This window comes from Schistocerca gregaria, chromosome X, assembly GCF_023897955.1.
Source record: "Schistocerca gregaria isolate iqSchGreg1 chromosome X, iqSchGreg1.2, whole genome shotgun sequence".
NCBI classification, from domain to species: Eukaryota; Metazoa; Arthropoda; class Insecta; order Orthoptera; family Acrididae; genus Schistocerca; species Schistocerca gregaria.
The window spans coordinates 64,345,686-64,372,549 of NC_064931.1; the positions used below are offsets into that span (position 1 = coordinate 64,345,686).

A 26,864-nucleotide genomic window follows, 5' to 3' on the forward strand; every position below is an offset into this window, starting at 1 on the left:
ACTAATGTAGGCATCAACCATACGTCACAGTATGCCAACAATATTTTATTATTTATTCATTTAACCTGATGTGATTAGGACTGTAAGCCCCAACATCTACATCCAAATTTACATCTACATACATGTACATACACTGCAGGCCTTCATACGGTGCATAGCAGAGGGTATCCTGTACTACTACTGGTCATTTCATTTCTTCCTCTCGGAAATAGAACGAGGAAAAAGCAGCTACCAATATACCTCCTTATGTGCCCTAATTTCTTGTATCTTATCTTCGTGGTTCTTACATGAAATGTATGTTGGCAGCAGTGAAAATATTCTGCAGTCGGCTTCAAATCCTGATTCTTTAAATTTTTGCATTAGTGTTCCTCGAAAAGAATGTTATTTTCCCTCCAGGGATTCATGTTTGAGTTCCGTAGCATCATTGTAACATTTGCATGTTGTTCAAACCTACTAGGAACAAATCAAGCTGCCTGCCTCTGAATTGCTTTGATGCCTTGCTTTAAAGTGACCTGGTACAGAGCCAAACATTCAAGCAGTACTCAAGAATAGGTCAGACCAGTATTCTGTATGTAGTCTCCTTTGCTGATGAACCCCACTTTCCCAAAATTATCCCAATGAACCAAAGTTGACTTTTCATCTTCCATACCACAATCCTCACTTATTAATTCAATTTCATATTGATTTTGCGATGTTACACCAAGATATTTAAATTATGTGACTGTATTAAGCAAGACAATAATAACACTTTGTCTGAACATTATGGGTTTATTGTTCCTACTCAACCACACTGACTTAAATTTTTCTACATTTAACTACCATTCATCACACCAACTAGAAATATTACCTAAGTTATCTTGTATCATCCTACAGTCACTCAACTTCAACACCTTATCTTACACTACAGCATCATCAGCAAACAAACAGACTGCTGCACAATGTCTTACATTAGACCAGGGTTTCACACATACAGTATATATTACATCATAGTTACCTAAGAAATTATAGTTTTAATATGACAACTAGTATTGTTGTGTACCACTCAGTACACAACGGTAAGGAGAGGTGGGCTGCAGAGTGGTGCAGCAACTGCTGTCTTAGGAAAGATGGACAGGAGCAGAAAGGATTAGTGAACAAGTTAACACAGCAAACAGAAGATTGACTTAACTTGTGTTCTCCTGAGCATGCAAAGACTCATTACAAATGGTACAGCAAGAAAACAGAGCCCAGTTCTCAATTTCAACAAGGAAGAGGCTCTTTCTACTTCAGAACGATTGATGGTATCAGAGCTGTAACTAGGTGGCATCTGCATAACCTCACGTAGCAAAGAGGCTCGAAGTGTCAGTGGGTCATGTGGCTGCTGTCGACTGTCCTACACTCCTGGAAATGGAAAAAAGAACACATTGACACCGGTGTGTCAGACCCACCATACTTGCTCCGGACACTGCGAGAGGGCTGTACAAGCAATGATCACACGCACGGCACAGCGGACACACCAGGAACCGCGCTGTTGGCCGCCGAATGGCGCTAGCTGCGCAGCATTTGTGCACCGCCACCGTCAGTGTCAGCCAGTTTGCCGTGGCATACGGAGCTCCATCGCAGTCTTTAACACTGGTAGCATGCCGCGACAGCGTGGACGTGAACCGTATGTGCAGTTGACGGACTTTGAGCGAGGGCGTATAGTGGGCATGCGGGAGGCCGGGTGGACGTACCGCCGAATTGCTCAACACGTGTTGTCGCCAGTGGTCGGCGGAAGGTGCACGTGCCCGTCGACCTGGGACCGGACCGCAGCGACGCACGGATGCACGCCAAGACCGTAGGATCCTACGCAGTGCCGTAGGAGACCCCACCGCCACTTCCCAGCAAATTAGGGACACTGTTGCTTCTGGGGTATCGGCGAGGACCATTCGCAACCGTCTCCATGAAGCTGGGCTACGGTCCCGCACACCGTTAGGCCGTCTTCCACTCACGCCCCAACATCGTGCAGTCCGCCTCGTGGTGTCGCGACAGGCATGAATGGAGGGACGAATGGAGACATGTCGTCTTCAGCGATGAGAGTCGCTTCTGCCTTGGTGCCTATGATGGTCGTATGCGCGTTTGGTGCCGTGCAGGTGAGCGCCACAATCAGGACTGCATACGACCGAGGCACACAGGGCCAACACCCGGCATCATGGTGTGGGGAGCGATCTCCTACACTGGCCGTACACCTCTGGTGATCGTCGAGGGGATACTGAATAGTGCACGGTACATCCAAACCGTCATCAAACTCATCGTTCTACCATTCCTAGACCGGCAAGGGAACTTGCTGTTCCAACAGGACAATGCACGTCCGCATGTATCCCGTGCCACCCAACGTGCTCTAGAAGGTGTAAGTCAACTACCCTGGCCAGCAAGATCTCTGGATCTGTCCCCCATTGAGCATGTTTGGGACTGGATGAAGCGTCGTCTCACGCAGTCTGCACGTCCAGCACGAACGCTGGCCCAACTGAGGTGCCAGGTGGAAATGGCATGGCAAGCCGTTCCACAGGACTACATCCAGCATCTCTACGATCGTCTCCATGGGAGAATAGCAGCCTGCATTGCTGCGAAAGGTGGATATACACTGTACTAGTGCCGATATTGTGCATGCTCTGTTGCCTGTGTATGTGCCTGTGGTTCTGTCAGTGTGATCATGTGATGTATCTGACCCCAGGAATGTGTCAATAAAGTTTCCCCTTCCTGGGACAATGAATTCACGGTGTTCTTATTTCAATTTCCAGGAGTGTATATCGGCAGGGGGTGCTTGTAGCACATAGCCGCTTCAGGCATGGTTCAGCAGGCATGCTCCATAGGGTCTGCCATATCCTATACGACCGCGCTATCAGTTTCTGATGGAAACTTGCAGTTCTGTTGCAGCTTTACCACTCATATTGTGGTATTGATGTGTGATACCACATTCCTCCCCTCACCCAGACCACCTCACCATTGTCATGTAGTGTAGATGAGTGGACAGTTATTTGGCTGACAGGGGTGGGGGTGGGGTTGGGGGGTCTGGATTCAAGTGGCAATGAGGTGATTGGAGCCAAGACTTAGGCAGTTCCTGAGCTGCTGCTCATGCCCCAAGTCTGCCTGGGAACAGCAGCTGAAAAACAGGTCAGAGAGTGCATGCCCACATCCAGAGGCGGAGCAGAAAATGAAGAGAGAGGTACCTTGATGTCTGCAGTGCTACTCTAGATGGCATGTGGGGCAGATCCTGGGAGGAGGGCCCATCACCCGATGACAGTGGCTGTCAAAATGGCGGCACCTGTGAAAGGACATCGGCTTCCATCGGCTCCAGGACACGACCAATGACGAGGGGCCCGCTGGACCCAGATGCAGCAAGAGCTGCTGCATCCAGGCAGGCATGGAATCTGGAAGCTCAAAGCCTGCAGCAGTATCCCGCAGTTCACTTGGATGAATCTGATTATCGTGGCATCTCAGCAATCTGTGTCTGTGCATGAGAAACATAGAATGTCCACACTGGACTCGCATTCGGGAGGATGACAGTTCACTCGCGCATCCAACCATCCTGATTTAGGTTTTCCGTGATTTCCCAAAATCGCTCCAGGCAAATGACAGAATGGTTCCTTTGAAAGGGCACGGCCAAGTTCCTTCCCCCTCCTTCCCTAATCCGATGAGACTGATGACCTCGCTGTCTGGTTTCCTCCCCCAAATGATCCAATCCAATCCATAGAACGTCCCAGAAAAAAAAAAAAAAGAAACCCTACAATAGTACCTCGCTCCCAGTATCTCCTTCTGCCATACAGTCTGTAAAAGACCAAATCATTAGTGTGATACTTTGCCTGTCTGGGCGGTGTGGGCGCCACCCTCCAGAACAGGTGCTGCAACTGAAGCAAGGTGCAGTGACACTGTCCATTTAACAACTCTGCTAGTGATGGTCTGTCATGTGGTTGGGAGCGATAGAAACAGAATAGCAGCAGAGCTTGAGCCTGTGTGTGGGAGGCATGAAGATCTGTTGCTTAAATGTTCATACAAAGCATTCAACTTCGCTGTTGGAATGTGGATTGAATGGTGCATTCGTGATGCTGGCAGCACTGCAAAACTGTTCACACTCAGTGGGAACAAACTGAGGTCCATTGTCAGTCACAATCACTACAGGCAAACCCTCGAGGCAAAAGATTGACAACTATGCCTGGGTTGTGGAATGAGCCATAGTAGAGTGCATAGGAACCACAAAGGGAAGTTTGCTTAAAGCATCAACAATGATGAGCCAAAATATATTCCAGGAAGGACCTATGAAAACCAAATGCAGTCATTGCTAAGGTGCTTGAGGTGGAGTTGACTGATGTTCAGCACAGGCTTGGCACTGAAAAGTCATTGTTCAGTTTGTGCATCCAGACTGTGCCACTGCAATGATGTCATGATAACTGCTTGGTGTGAACAATGCCACAGTGGCCTTGGTGTAGCAAATGAAGCACATCAGGTTGTATGTTGTTGTGTTGTGATTGTATTGGATGAACACCTTGGCTATTGAGGACATGTCCTAAGTTCTTATGTTCAGTCTGAAAAACACACACATTTGTCTTTTACATTTGAGACCAGCTGCAGACAACACTTGAAACAGAATGCAAAGACTGACAATGGGTTCATCAGGAGTGCAGCTGAGATGACAGTGTCATCCAAATAATTCTAGTCAAAAGTAACTTTTGCAGTCAGCTACTCGAGAAAGTGCTGAAATATGATTGGTGGGAAGCACTACCAAATGGAAATCTCAAAAATTTGAAAAGACACAGACGAGTATTGATGACAAAAACTTATTGCGACTGCTCAGTCAGAGGGGATGCCCACTGACTGGCAGTAATGGGTGCTACGACCCTACTGCCTTGCAAAGCAGTAATTTCATGAGCCACCTGTTCTCGGAAAGCATGAGGAATGAGACGAGCTTCAACAAAATGTGTCTACGCATTGTCCTAAATAGTGACATGGGAAACAAAATGGCTTTGTGTACACCCTCAGAAAACAAATCCTGAAATTCTACTCATAACTTAGCAACAATGCCTGAGGATCAAAGGAAGAAACAGTTAGAACATTGTCCTGAATGCTTAAACCAAAAAAATCAAAGAGTATAGACCAAATATATTAGTGCTAACATGGCTGGAAAGCACGGTAAATGTCACTGTGTTCATCAAATTTTGCAAAGTTGTAGGAAGCCTACAAGTGCGTAAGACAGGAACGTCCTGGCTTTTATATGTCATCAGTGTATGGCGTGATGTGCACAACTTAGGTGTGCCAAGCACATAATTAGTGCTATGGTTGAGCAAAGTCACTGAAGCTCCAGTGTCCAGTTGCAAACTGCCTGACTTCCCTGCAATAATGAGAGACGAGACACGAAAAGTTTTTTGTCCTCATGTAAGCTATTGCAGTATTTTTATGCTCTAAAGATAATGTAGGGCTTTGAAAATGCACTACACTCTGTTTGTGCCCTAGATTTGTGTGAAGGAGTAGCAGAAGAGAGTGCCTTACATTTCTGTAAGCAGACAGACTGTAGATGGCCCTGTTTGCTGCAAAAAAACAGCAAGTCACTTCACACGAGGGGCAAGATCGGCAGTCATGTGCCATATTACAGTGAGGGCATGACTTCATACTTTGTGCTGGATGTGACACATTTTAACGCGAGCACTGTGGCTGTTACTGGCTGGGCCACTGTGTGTGAGCTGGTTGTAGGTCTGTTTGTAATGGCTATCTACAAAACAAACAGGCAGTACCCCTAAACTGTCTGTTGCACTTGTGCAGGAATGCTGATAGTCTAGAATTGGCAGAATCTGTTCCTGATTTTGAGAGTCAGCGATATTGTGTGTCATGAACCATTGTATCACAGTAATATTTGGCACAGTCACATTTGAATCTTCACGGTCTAGTAAAGACTTGCAGTTCAGTCACCTGCTGACAGTGTGTCTGTCCTTGTTGCTTACATAACCTAAGGAATTTGTAATGTGCACCCGCCACTTGAATCCTGTCCTCTGTGAGCACCTTCTGGGCACAAACAGTACCTTGTATGTGATGCACTGTGATGTGCGTGTAGAACTGTGCGAGGTATTCTGTCCAGTCTTACCTTGTCTCATCAAACTAACGAAATGGCGGTTCATATGCAGGCGGTGGTGCTGCCATTGGGTCCAGTGTCTTGTGTGAGGTCATCAATTAGCTGCACCTTTTGTTGACTCTGAAACTGAATAAACTCAGTTAGATCAACAGCAGGCAGTGCAAAAGGCGAATTCGGCGTAGTAGGGATATTAACTGAGCGACACGCGGAATAACACGACAAATAAGCACAGAGAAAGCAGAAAGGAATGCAAAAGCAGCAACCATGGAACCTAGAATATGAAGGGTGCAAGCAAGGCAAACACTGGGGGCAGAAGACAAGCAACAACCACAAAAAATAACCAAAAAAGACAACAGAATGGGAAAAAGTGAACTTCAAGACTGGAAAATGGTCACGTATAGGCAGCATGACTTGTCGCCAGGCGTGTTGTCTACGTCGCCAGGCGTGTTGTCTACAACTTCATACACAATGGTAAATAGAGGTGTGCTACAGTACCTTGCTGTCGTCGTAGGAAAGCTGGGCAGGAGCAGAAATGATTAGTGAATAAGTTAACACAATAAACAAAAGATTTATGCAACTTGTATTTGTTCAAGCATATATAGACTCATTACAAATGATGCAGCAAGAGAGTGTCCAGCTCTCGCCGTCAACAAGGAAGAGGATTGGTACAGAGCTGCTGGAGGCATGGCTCAGAGGGTGTGCTGCACTGGGTCTGCTGTATTCTGCGTGATAGCTGTCGGTGTCAGACAGAAACTTTCAGTTCCATTGCCAACTTTGACACCTGTGGGGTGGTGTCGATATGTGATACCAAAACTGTGTGTGTGTGTGTGTGTGTGTGTGTGTGTGTGTGTGTGTGTGTGTGTGTGTGTGTGTTGTCTGTTGTCTGAAGTGGCAATGTGAGTAAATTATACTAACTATGAACTAAAGAAATTAATGCTGGCATTACTTGTACTACTGCAGCTAAGGCCAGTACTGACAGTAGGGCTTTGAGGTGACGATCTCCTTCATTCAGAGTAATGGATGTCTTCCTAAGAACATAGTGAAATTACGGGATAAAAGCACTTCTCTGCACACATGGCACACTGAAATGTTACCCTCAGGGGCCTTAGCATTTAGTTGGTGGGTACGGGCTCGGCAACCCTGAGGTCCGTGAGCTGAGGACTGGGAAGCGCCACCAGTCCTCAATACCATAAGCTCTGAGCATGCTTAAACAACCACCGTAAGGCGCAACGGTGGAATTTTGTACGGTGCAGAGCCCGGGGGTCTTGCCTTAACTTCCTGGGTTGTGAGGATGGTATAAACCCCTATAAAAAAAACCTCAATCTCAAGGTGTGCTGCACGCCGAGGAGACGCATGGCTGTTGAGGTAGAACAGTTGCTAGCAGGCGACCCCTGAGTAACCTGCCGCCGCCCCCACCCCCACCCCCCCTCCACCCAGTTGTATTAGGCTTACCCAGGCAAGCGGGGCTCTGTCTGGGTGAACATTCCTTTCCCTAGCTGCTCCTGGGAAAGAAATACGAATAGTGCACAAGCACGAGTCTCTAAGAAAGGAAAGTTCAATGCTTTAAAGTATGACCTCCAATCGTTCCTTTCCCTTCTCACCCCAGGGGAGGAACGGCGGTCTAAATTACCTGGTGAGACGTATTCTCCTCGATTTCTGGTTTGCAGCTGAACAGTTGGGGACTCATTTCTGACCACCAAGCCTCAGTTTTTTGTGGAAAATTTAGGGGACAAATTTGGCCATTACACCTCATAAGAGCCTCAATATGGTTCAGGGACTTATTTTTCATTGTGACCTGTTGTTGCAGCCTGATGATAAGCTCCGTGCAAATCTGGAATGCTGCAGTGTCCACTTTGTACAATGTGTCTTCAGAGGACCTAAAGATAGTAGGGTCGCCACCGGTGCCTTCATCTTCTTTTGAGGGTGACACCCTGCCAGAGAAGGTCAAGGTGATAATATATCGATGTGATGGTAAGCCTTACATCCCTCCTCCCATACGCTGCTTTCAGTGCTGGAGGTTTGGGCATATGTCATAGAGATGTGACGTCAACCCTACCTGTTGGGATTGTGGACGTGCCTCCCACCCCAACGTCCCATGTTTGCCACCCCCCTGTTTGTGTCAACTGCGGACACAAACATTCACCTTGCTTGTCAGACTGCGCATTTTATCAAAAACAATGGAAGATTATGGAGTATAAGACCTTGGACAGGCTCACTGACACAGAGGCTAAATGCAAGTACGACCAACTTCACCCTGTGCACATTTCATCGACGTATGCTGCAGCAGATTTGATGTCGCCATCCCTGGCGATGAGCCCCGAAGCTCGGCAGATTTTTGTGGGCCCTCCAGCCCGGCCATCTCCCACATCTTTCAGCTTGACTCATGGCACATACTTGGCCATTGACCTCTCTCTTAGTAGCCCAGGTCTTCTTCCATACCTCAGTTGGAGGTTCCACGATGACCTCAGTGGTAGCGACCACTTTCCTATCCTGGTTTCTCTTCTTCAATCCCAACCCCCTGACCAGCTGCCACGGTGGTCTCTTTGTGGAGCTGATTGGGCAGCCTACACCTCAGCTACTATGACCATTGCACCGCTTCCTGGTGACATTGATTTGGCAGTGGACAAGGTCACTATGGCCATTGTTTCTGCAGCTGACTCAAATGTACCCTGTTCTTAAAGTACCCTAAGGCGTAAGTCAGTCCATTGGTGCACACCAGAGATTGCAGAAGCTATCCGTGAGTGCCGGCAAGATGTGCAACAACACCCACGTCATCCTTCTCTAAACGATCTGGTTGCCTTTAAACGGCTGTGAGCCCAGGCTCGGCGGTTAATCTGGTGTAGCAAACAGGTCTGCTGGGGATGATATGTTGCCACCATAGGTTGTCGCACCTCCCCATCTCAGATATGGTCGTGGGTTTGGCACATTTTTGGCTTTCGCCCTCATGCGTCTGTCCCTTGCCTTTCTCTTTGGGGGTACACTTTGTACTGACCCAATCGCCATCGCCGAACATCTGGCAGAGTACTTCACTCAAAGTTCAGTGACAGCAGGCTACAGCGCAGAATTCCGCGCCATTAAAGAGCAGACTGAGCGTACACAGTGGTTGTTTTGCATGCACCGTCGGGAACTATACAACATCCTGTTTAGCGAATGGGAGTTCCAAAGTGCCTTTACAGCTTGCCCTGATACCTCTCCAGGTCCAGACCGAATTCACAACCAGTTTCTTTGCCATCTCTCGGTGAACTGTCAGGGTGAATTACTCGCCCTGTTTAACCGCATCTGGACGGAGGGCATTTTCCCAACTCGTTGGCAGGATAGCGTTACCATCCCGGTGCTAAAACCTGGTGCAGATTCGCTGGTGGTTGACAGCTATCGCCCTATCAGCCTTACCAACGTTATGTGCAAACTCCTGGAAAGGATGGTGAGTTGGCGGCTCATGTGGATCCTCGAAGCTCGGGGCCTCCTGGCCCAGCAACAGGGGGGGGGGGTTTCTATCAGGGACCCTCAGCAATCGACAATTTAGTCTCGCTAGAGTCGGCTATTTGTATAGCCCTTACTCGGTGAGAACATCTAGTTGCTGTTTTCTTTGATCTTCGGAAGGCGCACGATACCACCTGGCGCCATCATATCCTTGCTACGCTGCACGAATGGGGCTTTCGGGGTCCACTTCAAATTTTTTCTATGGAATTTTCTCTCCAATCGCTCCTTTCAGGTTAGAGTTGGCACTTATTTTAGGTCTTCTCATATTCAGGAGAACGGTGTTCTGCAGGGCTCGGTTCTCAGTGTTCCCCTCTTTTTGGTGGCGATTAATGGTCTTGTGGCTGTGGTGGGCTCATTGGTCTGTTCCTCTCTATATGCCAATGACTTTTGTCTTTATTACAGTTCCCCAAGCATCAGTGTTGCTGAACGGCGGCTGCAGGGAGCTATCCGTAACGCACATTTTTGGGCATCCAACCATGGTTTTCAGTCCTCAGCCTCTAAGACCCGAGTGATGCATTTCTGTCGTCGTCGAACGGTCCATCTCCATCCAGAGCTCTACCTTGCCAATGAACTCCTTTGTATTGAGGAGACACATCAATTTCTTGGCATTCTGTTTGATGCTCAGCTCACTTGGACATCTCATCTTCACGAGCTTAAACAACAGTGTTGGCGGCACCTCAACATACTTCGCTGCTTCAGCCACACAGTTTGGGGGGCTGCACGAACAACCCTCCTACAGCTCTATAAGACCTTAGTCCAGTCCTGTCTCAACTACGGGAGCGTGGTGTATGACTCAGCAGCACCTTCAACGTTGCAGATCCTCAAGCCGATTCTCCATTGTGGCGTCAGACTGGCAACAGATGCCTTCTACACTAGTCCGGTGACTAGCCTTCTTGTAGAAGCTGGAATCCTTCCCCTATGATTCCGCCGACAACAGTTGCTTGCGTCATACATCTCCCGCGTCCATGCCTTGCCCGACCACCCGAACCGCAGGCTCCTTTTTCCCTCCCCACGACGGCGGCCTAGGTTGGGTCTCCTGATCGCGGTCGGCATTTGTTCCCTTCTCTCATCACTAGAGCCCTTTTCACTTCCTCCATCTTTTCGGCCCTCTTCCTCTACTCCTTTTGGTCACTCCCTCGCTTGAGGCTTTGCTTGGCTTTGTCCTGCGACTCCAAGTCCTCCATTCCACCTGCCAGACTTTGTCAACAATTGATGGCTCTTGCCTCGTTCCGTGGTGCAGATGTAGTCTACACCGATGGTTCTGTGATCAATGGGCGCACTGGGTTTGCTTTCATCCACAGTGACTACGTAGAGCAGCATTCACTGCCTTGTGGGAGCAGTGTTTTCACTGCGGAGCTGGTTGCTCTTTATCGTGTACTCGCTCACCTTTCCTCCTGCCCTGGGAAGCCATTTGTCATATGCAGTGATTCCCTGAGTGTATTGCAAGCACTTGACCAGTGTTTTTCTCGGGACCCCGGGCCACATCGACATTCCAGGAAACGAACGTGTCTATCGGTTGGCCAAGCAAGCCACCACTTCACCACCCCTGGAGCTTGGTCTCGTGGAAAGAGACCTCAGGTCAGTCCTACATCGCAAGGTCCGTGATATCTGGAGCTCTGAATGGTCTTGTCTTGAACACGCCAAATAAGCTCTGCATGGTAACGTCATCCACGGCCATATGGAACTCGTCCTTGAGGAGCACATGTGGGGACTCAATTGTTCTCTGCCGTCTCCGAATTGGACATACGCGGTTGACCCACAGCTATGTCCTTCGCTGTGAGAACCCGCCCAAGTGTCGCTGTGATGCAGAGCTGACAGTGGTCCATCTTCTGATGGACTGCCCCCTTTTAGCCCCCTCCGGCAGTCCTTTAATTTACCAGCTGCACTTCCTTTAATACTAGGTGGTGATGCCTCTATAGCTGCCTCAGTTTTACGTTTTATCCGTGCAGCTGGGTTTTATCACTCATTCTAGTGTGGGCGCTCTCGCATTATTTCTCAGGCTACACCTACTCCAGCGACTTTTAATTGTGACGTGGATACCAAAATAGTGTATGGTAACAAGTTGTGTTGGTACCTCTATCAACGCTTTCCAGCTGGAGGCTCTTAGTTTGTAGTTGAGTGGTTCACCTTTTACCTGATCCATCAACCACTGTAGTCTGTTTTACTCCAGTCAGCTATTTGCTCTGCTCCTTTTAAGTGTCCTTTATTTTGTGTTATTGCGGTGTTCATTTTAGCTCTGTACCCCTTGGTGTTCCCTCCCTCTGGGTGCAGAGGTTACCCTTTTACTGTATAGGACTTTTACAAGTATGTCTGTTTGGAACAGGGGACTGATGACCTCAATGTTTAGCCCCCATCAAACCCCAAAACCAACCAACCAATACTGAATTTTTTTTCAATAATTGTGTATTGAGAGATGACACTGAATAATTTTAATAATACATTTATGTTATATATGTGGGGTGATTTTGGTAAACGGGGGAAATAACCCCCGAGAGGATAAGGGGCAAAAAAGATCAAACTGTCATATGGTTGTAAATGCATTCTGAGGCAGGTAAACCAACATCAAACCATCCTTAGCCTGACACAGCACTGCATTTTTTCATGACCTATAACCATATAGTTGTGTTCTGATTAGCCTGATGTACTAACCTGTTGCTAATAACACCATTTGAACAGTTCTCCCTGGCCACCCTTTATCAGTAATTTTCACATGGCATTCACAAATTCACTTGCCCAGACATTTCACTATAAAGCATCTGTAAAAGGAGATATTTATCCATGAACTGCTTCTGCAAGAAGATATTCTTCCAGAAATGAGGGGGGAAAAAGACTGCTCAAGAAATTGTTTGTTTTCTGCATATTTTGCATCCATGGTAATGGAAGAGAGTGGATGGACCTGGATTACTTACTTAGCATTTACTGTGAAGTTGGTGCTGCTGATGAGAGGTTATTCCACCCAAGGATGTGTGAAGTGGCAAGAGTACAAGAGGAGTTTGTTGCCATAAAATGAACTCGGACTCAGAAAATACTTTAAAAACAGAGTTGATGATACACAGTTGTTATTTTTCCATTTATTTGTATGGTTATTGTAGCCAGGCCCACTCCTGTACCATCCTTTTTTTCACCTGGTGTCCTGTGGTAGTACATTGGACTTCTGTTTAAAGATATTGCTGTTGCGTCCACAGCTATTAATAGTTATTTTTCTGTAGTAACAGTAGAATTTTCCAAAGATTGTTTTTGGTTTCCTACTGTTAATGTGAGTTCCATTACATGTGCTGTTTCAGAAAGGGCTGCGACATCTGAGGAGGTGATAAAAATACCATGTGTTGTGGAAGAACCTGGAGTTAGATACCCCCTTGATGTTTGGTTCCTCATAGCAGATTACATTGATCCTGAAAGTGTGGGGAAATTTGCCAGAATATGTAAAGATTCTCTGTATGTCACTTACACTGCCATCTTTTGGTACAAATTGTTCAAGAGGTAAGCCATTCTGTTTAAATCATGGATTAAGCTGTTTTTGAGTTATATAGTGCACTGAATCGTAACTATGCAAAGGGTATTGTACTTGGTAGACATTTGCAATATTTCCTACATATGGCATAATTAAAAAAAGGAGCTTCTCATATCACTATAAGTAACTGAAAAACCAGAAGGTATTTCTACATGTTTTATGCACAACAGAACGTAATTTGGAAATGAGAGAAACTGAACTGTTGCACCGCAATGGTAACAAGTCTGTATCATATTACTTTTGGAATAATACAAGGATAGGAGGAGTGACTATATACACAAAAAATGAAATGATGTACCAGTTTGGCCAATGGCCTTTGTCAACAACACACACACACACACACACACACACACAAACACACACACACACACACACACACACACGACTGGAGTCTTAGGCAACTGAAATCATACTGTGAGCAGCAGCACCAGACTGTTGCTACTGCTCGCTGTATAGCAAAGCACGACAGTGATATTGCAGACGAGCTCCTACAAAGTCTTGACACTGCTAGAAGAGTATGATGATGTGAGATGGTAGAAAAAGTAAATTTCAGACATTGAAGTAGAAAGGTGTGGAGTCCTATGCATCAGCTTGGCGGAGCCTCCAATAAATCCAGGCAGAAACCTGGTATTTCAGGTAACCAAATGCCCAAACGAATCCAGTTTCTTTCCACTGTTTACACTGACTGAATTGGATGAGGTCTTGAAACAAACTAAACATGATAAAGCACCTGGTATGGATAATATAAACCCAGGATTTCTCATAAACATGGCTAATAGTGGAAAAAAATGGCTGGTCTGCTTCTTCTCCAACACCCTAGATATTGGATCACTGCCCAATGGCCTAAAGACAACAGAAATAGTGGCAATTTTGAAACCAGGTAAACCAGCTGACCATTCTCAAAGCTTCAAACCAGTTTCCCTTTTGAGCTGTACTTATAAACTCTTGGAGAGGCTAATCTATAATAGAATTAGCAGCTTCATTCTGGAACATATCCCAGCTGATGAAGCAGGTTTCTGGCCACAGAGAAGTTGCTGCGACCAGGTACTGGCCCTAATATGTTTCATAGAGACTGGTTTCTAAGTAAACGTGAAGACATCTGTCACATTCGTGGACCTAACCACAGCATGTCACAGTCTGGAGAGAAGGATGATATACAAATAACTAAAAACAGTCAGATGCACAAAAACTGTATCTCTCATCAACACCATGATAAACAATAGATATTTCCGTGTTTACTAGGGAGAAAATTTGAGCTAGGAGAGGAAATTAAGCAATGGTCCACCACAGGGCTCCGTCTTAGTCCCTCTATTATTCAACCTATATATCTCCGATCTCCCCAATACCAGGTCAACCAAATTCTGCTATGTGGATGATATTGCTCTTGCATGTAGATACAAGGATCTTGGGTGAGTGGAGACAATTCTTACAGAAGATCTATCGGTTATGAGTGCATGTTTTAGAAAGTGGTGACTTAAACCCAGTAAAAGTAAAACTGAAGTATGTTCAGTCCATCTGACAAGCAAGCAAGCCAGCAAGCTAACATGGAACTCAGAGTGAAACTTAATGGAAACACTCTTTGTCATAACAGGTACCCTAAGTACCTTGATGTTACCCTTGACAGCACCCTTTCCTATAGAAAACATCTTGTAAATACTGCTTCCAAGATTAAAACTCGTAACATTATTATTCAAAAACTGTGTTTAATGACATGGGGAGCTTCAACAGATACCTTGTGCACATCGTCCATTATACTAGTCTTCTCAACAGCCAAGTTTTGTGCCCCTGTGTGGCTAAACAGCTGCCACACCAAATTGATCAACATCCAGTTGAACCATACTATGTGGTTAATAACTGGGGCAATCACACCAACAACTGTTTATTGGCTTCCTCTGCTGAGCAACATCTATCCACCCGCAATCTGCAGAAGTGAGGCCTTGCTTAATGAATATGCAAACTACAGGAGAACCTGGAATTACCCATGCAGGAAGACATACCAAGTTTACAATGAAGTAGACACTGTTCCAGAAACCTACCATTACAACAAGCACAACAGCTAGATGCCAGTAATACCTGGGTGACAGACCTGTGGGACCAGAGCTGTCAGCTTATTGAAAATCCTGAAGAGTGTGAATGGTTCCAAAAGTATAACTGAAAATCCTGAAGAGCATGAATGATTCCAAAAGTATAACTGTGATACTGCTGGCACAGAACTCGACAGGAAACTGTGGGTCAAATTGAACAGAACTGACACTGGGCATGGCTGATGCACAGACTATTTTTACTAATGGGGTGCTACGGTCTCCGGTTTGTGGCTGTCGGGTTCTGAACCAGATAGTCAAGCACATTAGAGGTGAATGCCCCTTGTGTTCCTACCAGGGGAGTTGGAGCAACCTCATGAAAGCTGATGATACATCTCTTATATGGATTAGGAAACTAGATCTTGACATTTAGTTAGTTTTATATGTAGTTTTGTACTTTCATATTCCTGTTAAATATAGTATTACTAATGTCATATACCTACAACTTTAAGCTCCATGTGAGCCATACAAATAAATAAATAAATAAATAAAATAAAAAGTACTGAACTGAGCAGCTGTTTTAGTAATTTGTGTTTATCAGAATTACTTTTTTGGACTTTCCCAGATCTATTATAGAGTATCTGCACCCACCTGGAAATGTTTTAAACATTATCATCTAGTTAGATTATTAGTAAGACTCAGTAGAAATAACTGGGGGGGGGGGGGGGGGGAGAGAGAGAGAGAGAGAGAGAGAGAGAGAGAGAGAGAGTGGTGAGTGGTGAGTGTGGTGGGGGAGGGGGGCATTTCAATGATTTCATCATACCAGATATTGTTGATTGATGGCACATACAGCTACTGATGCCCAGCTATAACTTACTCCCCCCGGCAGTAGCATTACCAGCAAGAATAGGACGACATAGCAAAAGAGCAGTTAATACCTAAATTTGCCTTCCATGAAATTAAGAGTTCCGTGAACATTTATTATTTGTGTGAACAGACGGTCAAGTTGCAGTGATAAAGCATTCCCATCAGACAGGTTTAGCTAAGAAGGGAAAAGTAAAATTTCGTTATTAAACATGAATTGAATAAAAGCGCTGATGCAAATGGTATTAAAGACCCTGATGGCAGTAGTTGCAAAACAGATGGTGTTAGATCAAAATCTGTGGTCACTAGATTAAATGAATTCTTCCTAACAGAAACTGAAAACCCTGGGACAAAAATTGACCAATAAATACAGATACACTGGATTTATGTAGATGTACACTGAATGCTCTTCCAGTAGATAAAAGATTGCCAACTCAACTGATAGATTACAACTTGAATTTATAATCAGCCAAAGAGTCAGAAAATGTTTCCTGACCAATGAAATATTCAGTAGTAATACCCATTTATTAAAGTGCAGAAAACTGGAGTAACCTCTAATTATAGACTAATCTCTATTTGTCCTCTGTTCTCAGTAATTTTTGAGGAGGTGGCTTGTAACAGAATAATGGACCACTTTTCTGATAAGTTTTAAGCAACTGCTCAGTCTGACGTTCGTGAAGAATACTCTAAATGAGAAAAAGTACCATGTTCTCATTTTTGATGATTTTGTCAAGACATTCGGTTTTGTAGATCATAAGATCTTTCAGGAGGAAAATAAAATGTGGCATTAAAAGCATCCCTTCTCTATGGATGGACTTGTATCTTTACAACAAAAAACAATAGGTCACATTAACAAATGAGATGACACAATTAAAAATAAATTCATTGTGGAGAATTAAAATTAGATTCCTGATAAGTTTAGTACTTGCCTCATTCCTATTAGTGACCTACATAAGTGATTAAGCAAAGATGTTGGAGGACTCTCGAAATATCTTGCAAAAGATCAGTATGAGCTCATCTGTCTCATATGCCAGTTAGTAAGGGAAGAGGAAGAACATTGTATGACAGCCAGATATGTTAGACTGAGTACACAAGAGTTAGCAGCCATAAATGGTGATCCCATATGTCAGGAGGTTATAGAAAATCTCACAGAAGAACTGTATCAATCTGTAACACCAGTTTCTGCCACCAGGCAGATGAGCCATGAAGAATGGACTTCAAGCCATGAATAATGGACTTGGCCTCCTTGGAATTCCACTGACTCTGTCAGACAACAGCCGGACACTTGACTGACACAGGTACAATTAACTCCCATCCAGGTATAACATCTTGTAGAATAACATAGATTTGGAGGACTTAGAGCAATACATTGGTGCATTGGTGGATTGTGGATGCCTTGGACATGTACACTACTGCAGAGAAAGAAGGTGAGTTTTTGACTACTGTTACACCTCCATACGTCAACCATCACAACAGTTCTATTACACCAGCCAACTAAGAACGATTATAGTTCACCTGTGGAACGAAGCCTTTTGCTGTACCTTAGGTGAGGTCACCATCCAGCATTTCATAGCCATCCTCCATTTTGGCGCAGATATACCAGCTGCTTGTCCAGCTGCCATCTTTAGGAAAACGAAGTTAGGTGATCTAGACAGACAAGGCCGTCTCGATGAAAAATCCTCTATGGGCGACAGATGCTGAGATTCAGGTAATCTCATTGATGTCATAATAGGTGGCCAACCTATTCGGGCACTAGTTGACCCAGTGGCTTTCTTTCTCTGATGTGAGATGCAGACCGTTGTTAGCTATAAAGGACTGTTCCATGTTACAAAAGTGATTGTGTGGAAGTTCACAAAAGGGAAATATGTCCAGCTGACAGGAACATGTATTGCAAGAATGACTGTCAGTGACAAAACATGGCTCTTCAAATTTGCCATTTCGACAGATTGTAATTGTTATGTTATTGTCAGATGGGACTACTTCCACGTATCACAAGGAGAAGGAGACAGAGACTGTGACAGATTAGAGCTCTAGATTGATGAAACTATTCCAACAAAGACACATAACAAAATTGCTCTGGGCAGGTGTTTGTCATTGAAGACATTGTTATCCCTGCTTAATCAAGATGAGCTCCAGTCATCACTTGAGAGGCTAGGTCAAACTTTGAGGCTTTTTGTCGATTGCAAAAAGCTATTCAGGCTCACAGTACAAATAAAAGTTACAGCGATGATCACAAGCACTGTAGGTGGTCGAGGATAACTTAGGATCATTAATTGTCACAAGCAACCAGACCTCTTCCCTGAAGGTGTGCATGTGGGGACAGCCAAAACAGTCCAAGATGGATAGCTTAGTGTCATAGATAAAGAATTGTGCTCTGTTACCACCACAGGCAGCCCAGGGAAGGAAGTCACTATCGTACTGCCAGTAGCATCTGACATGACTGAGTAACAACATTGATGAGAGACAGCTGTTCTGCATCAATTTTTGGATGCTTTCAAATCAGGAGTGGAAAAAAAAAAAAAAACAGACCAAGTGGCCCATGGTAAAACACCATCGTCCACTAATTAGCCAGTGCTCATACAGGGTGTTGCGAGATGTGTGATTGATGATTGGGAAGGAAGTGGAGAAGATGCTGCAAGCTAACATAATTGAATGTTCAGGGAGCCCTTGGTCCTCACCTGTGGAGGAAGGACTGCACATGGTTTTTTTGACTGAACAAAACCACAAAGAAAGATGGTCTATCAGTTCTTACATATTGGTGATACCTTGGATTGCTTGAAATGAGAAAAATATTTCTCACATATGAACATGCAGGCAGGGTACTGGAAAATCATAGTTGTTGAGGCCAAGTGTGTGAGGAGTGGAGTGCCTTGAGGCTGAGTGTGTAAGGAGTGGAGTGCCTTCATAACTCCTGACAGCCTCAATGAGTTAAGAGGCATAGTGTTAGGAATATGTAATACTCCAGCCACATATTATGGACAGCTCGCTTCAACACTTCAAATTGATGATGAGTCTTTGTTAACTGGACGATGTTGTAGTTTTTTTTTTTTTTTAAACAAATTTGAAGACCGTTTAAGCTGTCTGACAACTGTGTCGAAGTGTGTTCAGACTGCAGGCCTGCATTTGAATCCAAAGAAGAGCCTTTCCACCACCCATGAAATAGAAAATCTTGGGGAAATATAGTGAATGGTGATGGAGTATGTCCTGATCCAGAGAAAATAAGAGCAGTCACAGATTTTCGGACTCTTTCGCACATCATGAAGTGAGAAGTTTTTTGGAATGTGCTTGTACTACTGGAAATTCATAAGGTACTTCTGTACCAAAGCGTGTTTGTTGCAAGAACTACTGCAGGGAGATGACAAATTTTCATGGAATTAGGTGGAAGCAAAAATTTGCCATGGCCTTAAAGAGATGGACTAGTCTGCAATAGAGGAAGAGTGACTTACATTTAGGCTATCAACAAGTTCTGACCGTATTTATGCGGCAAACCAATTATTGCTGTGACATATCACCATCCCCTGCACTGGCTGACTGGCGTGAAGGATCTGTCGAGTTGAGTGATGAGATGGGCACTGAGGTTTCAGAAGTATGGTGTAACAATGGTATAGTAAATCAGATACAAATACAAGGACACTGACTGCCATTCAAAGAAACCATTGGTGGAATGCAGCATTGTGAACAAAATCTGTTATCATTATGTTAAATGACCTTGATACTGAACAAAGGAAAGATACAGTACTCCTGAAAAACATAGAAGTCAAGAAGAAGAAGAAGAAGAAGAAGAAGAAGAAGCCAACACCAGGAGCATTAAAAAAAGGGGGGAGGGGGGGGGAGAGAGAGAGAGAGAGAGAGAGAGAGAGAGAGAGAGAGAGAGAGAGAGAGAGAGAGAGGAAGGAAGGGGGGGGGGGGAAATTAGTCTAAAAGGCACTATGATCCAATGGTGTGGAAATAGTTGCTTGTCATCCCAGCTCATCTATGACCAGCTTTCCTGAAGTTTGAAGTATTTTCACAATGCTGCAACATCTGGTCACGTAGGATTCAAGAAGACTTTTAGCAGAATCAGTTGGAAGTATCACTGACCAGGCGTCTGCCAATCATAGACACAGTGTAAGTCTCTGTAAGGCATTCCAGCAACAGAAACATGTGCTGCAATTACCTCCAGGAGACTTGTGGCACCAAATCCTGCCTGCAGCAATGCTATTCCACTTCATTGGTTTTGACCTTCTGGGGAGGTTCCCAAAGGGAACAAACAGGTATTGATGGATAATAGTCTGCACTGACTTCTCACCTGCTATGTGGTCATCAAAGGTGTGCCAAGTGCCGAAGATCAGGAAAACGCAAAGTTACTTATAGAAGACATTATGTTGAAGCACAGACATCCATGATTGTGAAAATGTTTTCCAATGGAGACTAGTATCAGAGGTACTCACACATTGTGATATCACCCACAGGATGACAACTCACAAATATTAAAATACTTTGGGCTATTATGTCATGGTCAGATGAATTTCTTATTGAAACCCAATGCTTTGTCTCCATCTTCAGAGGACAACATTGAGGGGTGGGGAGGTTTGTACCTGCTTTGAAAGTCTGCGCACACTTGGGCTCACTACAAACAGAAGTGAAACTCTTTTTACTTGTTTCCATAAGATCCCATACAGAGGTGTGATGTCATATGTTTTAAGTACTTGAACACAATTGGCCATTGTTAGGTCGTGCCATCTTCTGTTGCTATCACCCCATGGTGGAAGACCAGTACACATCTTCAACACCAGAATCCAGATATCATCCAGTTGTAGACCCTCCTCCTCCTCCAATTAAAATTATTAGTCTGTTTAGCTGTATCTGTGGCCCCTCTATAGAGACTTTCATTGTATCTGTTAGTGACTGCAAGTGCCTAAGTTTCGTCGCACTGAATCCGCTAGCTGCAAAACATGTTCTTAAACATCTGAGCTGTCTGTTCCTACCCTTCAACAGCTCATATGTGCTTTTAGTCGTTCTTCAACCATTCTTTTATAGTATCTCTGTACACTGCAATGATAATTCGTAACTATCACCATTTATAGTGGTGACCAGGTATGCCCCAAGGCAGATAAATTTGTGGTCACTGCAATTGCCATACTACAATTAAAGCACTCAGGAGAATACAGCACTTGTCAGAAGCATTGGTAGCCCCATGCAGAATCATTATGTACCAAAACTGGTGCCCAAAAACAGTTAAGTGTCCAATTATTAGCACAATGTTGTTATGATGTGAATTTACAACATTTGGCATTGAGGGCTTAAGTACCAGTACCATTAATTGTCAAAAAGTGTAATTAATTCCATAACTACTATCCAAGCCCACATACCCTCATTTCTTTAGTCAATAACCCTTTTGCCACTGAAGCACATTAACCCCTCATATGGCAATAAGTACTTAATTCACATCTTAAATGGGCACTACACAAGTCTCTCAAATAATTATTTATAGGTGCATCATCATCTCTGTGAAAAGCGAGCGGTACAATGTTTGGGGAAGCTAAGTTGAATTATTTGTAGCTACAACACTTCCAGTAATATTAGTAACTTATTAAACTAAGAACTTCAGAAACATAAACTTCTGAGACCCTCTGGAAAGCAGTTGATATTCGTATGTGCTATTACCACTAACAGTTTCATCTGGATTCAGCTCAGTACCCAGTTAAGTTTGAAGTACAACAATGTGCACACAGTTAATATCTTCCTATGTGTACCATCCAGGCTGACACTAGTTGGAATATTTAAATAAGATGCTTGGAACTTTCATTAACAAAACTTGCATGACCCAGGATATTAGTCCCATTTCATACTCACAACTACTGAAAGGATTCTGCATTACTAAGAGGTTATCAGTATCAACAGTATTAAATTTTAATCAGATGTATTTATTACACTTCCTGTCATTAGTAATGAGAGATAGGTCTGTTACAACACAAGTTTAAAACAGTTTATCAATCTTTGATGAAGTTCATTCGATGCACTGTGAAATAGCAAAGGACTTACGTCTGGCGAGCTGCATGATATACTTGCGCTTCCTTATTTGTGTGGTCATAATTTTGAAAAGTGTTTTTTTGGAATCTTCGCCACCGTTTTTTGACTTGTTAACAACCAGAATTGAAAAAGGCCGTAACACACCAAGAGATAAAATGCTCTTATTACCGCCTTTCAGTTGCTATCCATGTTAACCATAAGCCACACACCTCGATGTTTTACACCCAAAGTCATTTCGTAAATTCTTCTTCTTGAAGCACTTTAACTTCACATTACTTGCCCAGTTTTTGGCGATTCCGTCTAATATTGTGCACTATTTTTGACAAACATGCAAGTATGAACACGTTGTATGGTTGCATGCCGTGAGTCCACACCAGTCGTTGTCTAGGCACTTTCATACCAAGTTTTTTCATGCTAAAATCCTCAAAGAAGTAATTTACATTCATTGTTCACGGCTTCTTTGCCAACATGACTCCAGCACCTCAAGCTAAACATTTACATATTTATATTACTAGCTAAAATTCTTTCACCTTACAATTGTCTTATATACATTTTAGAATCAGCAACAATATTTCTTTGAACATATTAAGTTTGTAAAACCAATAACATGTTAAATACAATGCCATTAATTATCAATTTTTTTTGACATCATGTAGTACTACATAAGGATGAACCAAAAACAGGAGAAGGGGAATAAAGGCAATTTAAAAGTGCTATGGTAGAAGCTGCAGTAGCTGTGTGTGGAAGGACAAGTGACAGAAAATTGTTTAAGGAGACACCATGGTGGAATGAAAGAGTCAAGGAGGTAGTGGGAAGGGAGAACAAAGACTATGGTTTGGAGAAAGGACCTAATTAGCAAGAGAAGAGTATAAGAAAAAGAGGAAAGATGCAAACAAGACCGTGGCTGATGAGAGAAGAAAGTGGATGGAAGAATGGACAAAGATGATGGAGGAAGATAGCAGAGGAAGTAAGAAAGTGCTATATGGAATGATCAGTACAAGCAAAAACACATGTAATTGGCATATATTATTAAAAACAACAATCTTCTCAAATACATTGTATAAAATTTGTATAAGTGAAGGAAATTAAATGTACAATACCATGTTTATACAATAATTTGTGGTAATGAATTTCATCAGTGTGGTACAGCAAGTAAAAACTCATCAAAAAATTGAAATTGGTATCTGGGTACAAGGCAATCAAGCTATTGTGTGACATTCTACAACTTATAATTTAAGTTAAAACACACATCTTGGAGAGATATTTCCTTTGTGCCCATGCAGAAAGAAGCAAAACTTCATGAACATGGTGAATTAAAACAAAAATATCACAGCAGCTAACTGGTTAAACTATAAGCATAAATGCTGACATCTGCGTTGTGACAAAATTTGTCACCATTGCTGTCAGTTTTTAATGCTTTTCTTACGAACCACATTTTAGATGCCTGCCACCATGAAAGTGTTATTTTAGGCTTGATGAGAGAAACAGATACATGAAAAATGAGTTTACTACCCCAGTTGACGTTACAAGCTTGTTAGAAGTCAGCTCAGTGAATTTCTGTATACTGTATAAAATGTAAATTTAAAAGAAAGCTCAGGCGCTACAGTTTTGCTTTAAGCCTTCTATCACTGCTGACGTCTTTGTAATCTACAGTGTGTGGTGAAAAATATATATGTGAGTAGTCTGTGTAGTTGTTGCAACTGCATCATGTCAGATATGAACACAAAAGCCTTTAATATATGCTATTTGCAAAACCCTTCTTCTATTTCCATGTGACATCTGTGCCATAGCACATCATATGCATGAAAAGTATATTTTTAGCACTTTGAAAAATTCTTTCGCACTTACTTGTACTCCTGTCATTGAAGGACCACTCCCCATCTCCACACACTCAGCAGGCGTGCTCATTTTTCATGTGTTAACAGTGGTATGGTGGGTGTGCTGGTGACTTAACAAGTTGCCAATCAATAAAACCACACTAGCGGGAAATGGCTGAGGTTTCCTTGATTATGACTAAGCATATTATTCGAGACTCAGTGTTTGAATTTAAAAGGTTGACAATTGATATTGCTGCTGAATACAGTACATTGGAAATACATGCAAAAAGATGAGACTGAGTTATACATGGCACAAGAAATGGTGGCAGCTGGTCCCCTTTGTCATTTATTGGCTAGGTCCGGAACATTTTACATCAGCTGTCTTGTTTTTCCAGTGCTGCTGCAATCCAGTAGCAGCTGTGTCATAATTGCATGGTGAAACTAAACATTGCGAGTTGTGTCAGCAATGTTGATCTTGGATTACATCAGCATTTCCTATTTCACATCTTCTTGATCTGCAAAGGCCTAAAATATTCTCCGAATTGCACCATTCCTCTTGGAGCAAACCATTCGTTCAGTCACATCAAATGTCAATAAGAAGAAAACAGGATGAAGTAAAGTAAGACATTGAGTAAGAACTTATAACAGATATAAACTGTACTAGGAAGAAATGTAAAATTGAGGATTTTTCAGCATTGATCTTATGGGTTTTTCACAAAGGTTATGAATTTATGGTGTAGAATTACGAAAAATGTAAAATCGGAGAACATAACATCAAAGTTTCTCTATAATAACAGAGAGACACTGAAGATACTGTGGAAGAAGTACTTTGAGAATTTTCTAAATCTGAATGGTCTAGGAGATGAGGATAATAGACTAAAGGAGGTAGAAGTAAACTCTGGAGGAGAAAAAGCCCTGTGAAATGGAAAGAAATGTAACTGGCACTGGACAAGATGAAAGGAGGAAAGGCACCAGGTAGGGCCAAAGTAAGTGTTGAATGGTGAAGGCAGCAGGGGAGGTTGGAAAACAGTATCTGTATCATATGATGAAGGTAATGTAATGTGAGAAGAAGACTCCAGAAGATTGGAATAGGGCACTAATTGTCGATGTAATGAAGGAAGGGAGTAAGAGGGATTGTAAAAACTACAGTAAAAACTACTACACACTGATACCACACTTTGCCAATGTATTAAAAAAAAAAAAAAAGAATCCTGGAGAGCAGCATCTGAACAAGAACAAATTGAGAGAGGAACAGCATGGCTTCAGACCTGGAGATAAGCTGTTGACCCCATATTTGTAGTGAGGCAGCTCCAGGAACACCAGTATGAATTTGGTGAAGATCTTGTGATGGTCTTTCTTGCTATAATAAAGGCATTTGATAGTGTTTGTAGAAGAAAGGTCCAGGAAGCACTAGAAAAGAAGGAAGTGAAAAAAGAGACAATAAGCAAAGTGGAGGAGATGTACTGTGGAAGCCTGAGTTGTGTGAAAGTCGGAAATGAAAGGACAGATATGTTTCAGTGAACAAATGGTATGAAACAGGGCAACACATTGTCACTTCTCCTCTTCATTGTGATCTTGAATGACATAATGACTAAGGTGGCAGAAAACAACTGGAGGAGACAAGATGAAAGCATTGTTGTTTGTAGATGACTTGACGATCTGGGGTAATGAGGAGGAGGAGATTCGGGAATAGTTGAGTGCTTGGGAAGAAACTGCGAGATAGTTTCCAAAGAAATTAGATATAAACAAATGAGAGATCCTGGTACAACTAGAAAGAAAGAAAGAAAGATAGATCAACTATTAGAATAAGGATTGGAGGTGAACAATTGAGGAAAGTGGAGAGAGTCAAATACTTGGGAGGTGTGATCAAGGAAAATGGAAGAAATAAGAAAGAAATAGGTGAATGTAGCAGATGGGCAGCAGAATTCCTGCCAGGTGTTAGAAGTCTGGTTTGGAACAAAGACGTCCCACAAAAAAGCAAAGGAGGAGATTTATAGAAGTTACTACATCCCAATACTGACCTACACATCTGAAATGTGGATAGTGAAGAGATGTAAGCAAATTATAGGCATGTGAAATGAAGTTCCTCAGAAGCAGGATTGGAGTAACAAGGAGAGGTTTGATGACGGAAGGGTAATTAAATTCTGAAAGGGGAGTCCTTCTGGAGCAGCATGGGAACATAAAGGCTAAGATGGTATGAGCACTTAAAGAGAATGGAAAACGAGGATTCCCAAGAAAATACTGCTGTTACAATATGATGATGTAGGCGGGCATCTGTGCTGTATGGATGACTGGTGTGAGAATGTTTGTCACCACTGATACAAGCATCTTGCACAACTGGTGAAGCATGTCCAACTTGTGTGGCAATTCTCTGAAAGGAGCATCCTGCCACTCGGAAGGACACAATTTGACCCCTTTAAAACGTGGCCAGTTGGTTGTAGGAAGCACGAGTGTGTCATGTTTGCACCACACTGACTCTTCTGCATGTGAGCATTCTCTGTGAAAGGGTACAAACAAACGGCATTTAGTTAGGTATGCCACTATGCTATCTGTTTGTTCATGGCATTGAAACTGTTATCAGTACACCTACTATTACCCAGGTGGCGTATGCTGTCATCGGTTAAAAATAGTCATTGTTTTTTCAGCTGTATGTTTCTTTCCTTTCCCTGGTAGTTTATTATCTAACAATGGTTATCTCATTTTGATACTAAATTTAGCCTTCGATGTGACATTTCTCGACACTTTGTGTACTATGAAAATCTGCAGTTTTAAGTGTTACAACACTTCTCTCCGAAACGTGCCTTTTTAGTGCAGTTTGTTCTGTTAAATTGTTGGGAAAACTGACATCGGTGGCTGAACATAGTACACTGAACTTAAGTAGCCATTTTAAATTTTGTAATGAAAAGTGTGTTAAATATGGCATGTGTACTATGCTAGGCTGTGCTACCAATTAGTCTGTTACCACAGTCTTTACCTCTGACAAAAGGAAAAATATAAAAATGGAGCGAATGGAACAGGCAAAAGGGAATACAAATATCTAAAAACTGATTGACACCTAGAGCAAAATGGCTAAGCAGAAG

General features: G+C 43.2%; 1 protein-coding gene across 2 annotated transcripts in view; it reads left to right on the plus strand.

The window, feature by feature from the left end:
• LOC126297572 (transmembrane protein 183-like) overlaps positions 1–26,864 on the plus strand; it is a 267,882-nt gene that overhangs the window by 130,321 nt on the left and 110,697 nt on the right. For both annotated transcript variants that reach the window (XM_049988526.1, XM_049988525.1), the window contains exon 5: positions 12,844–13,039. In XM_049988526.1, coding sequence (XP_049844483.1) covers positions 12,844–13,039 — 196 coding nt within the window. The remainder of the gene's footprint in view (positions 1–12,843; positions 13,040–26,864) is intronic.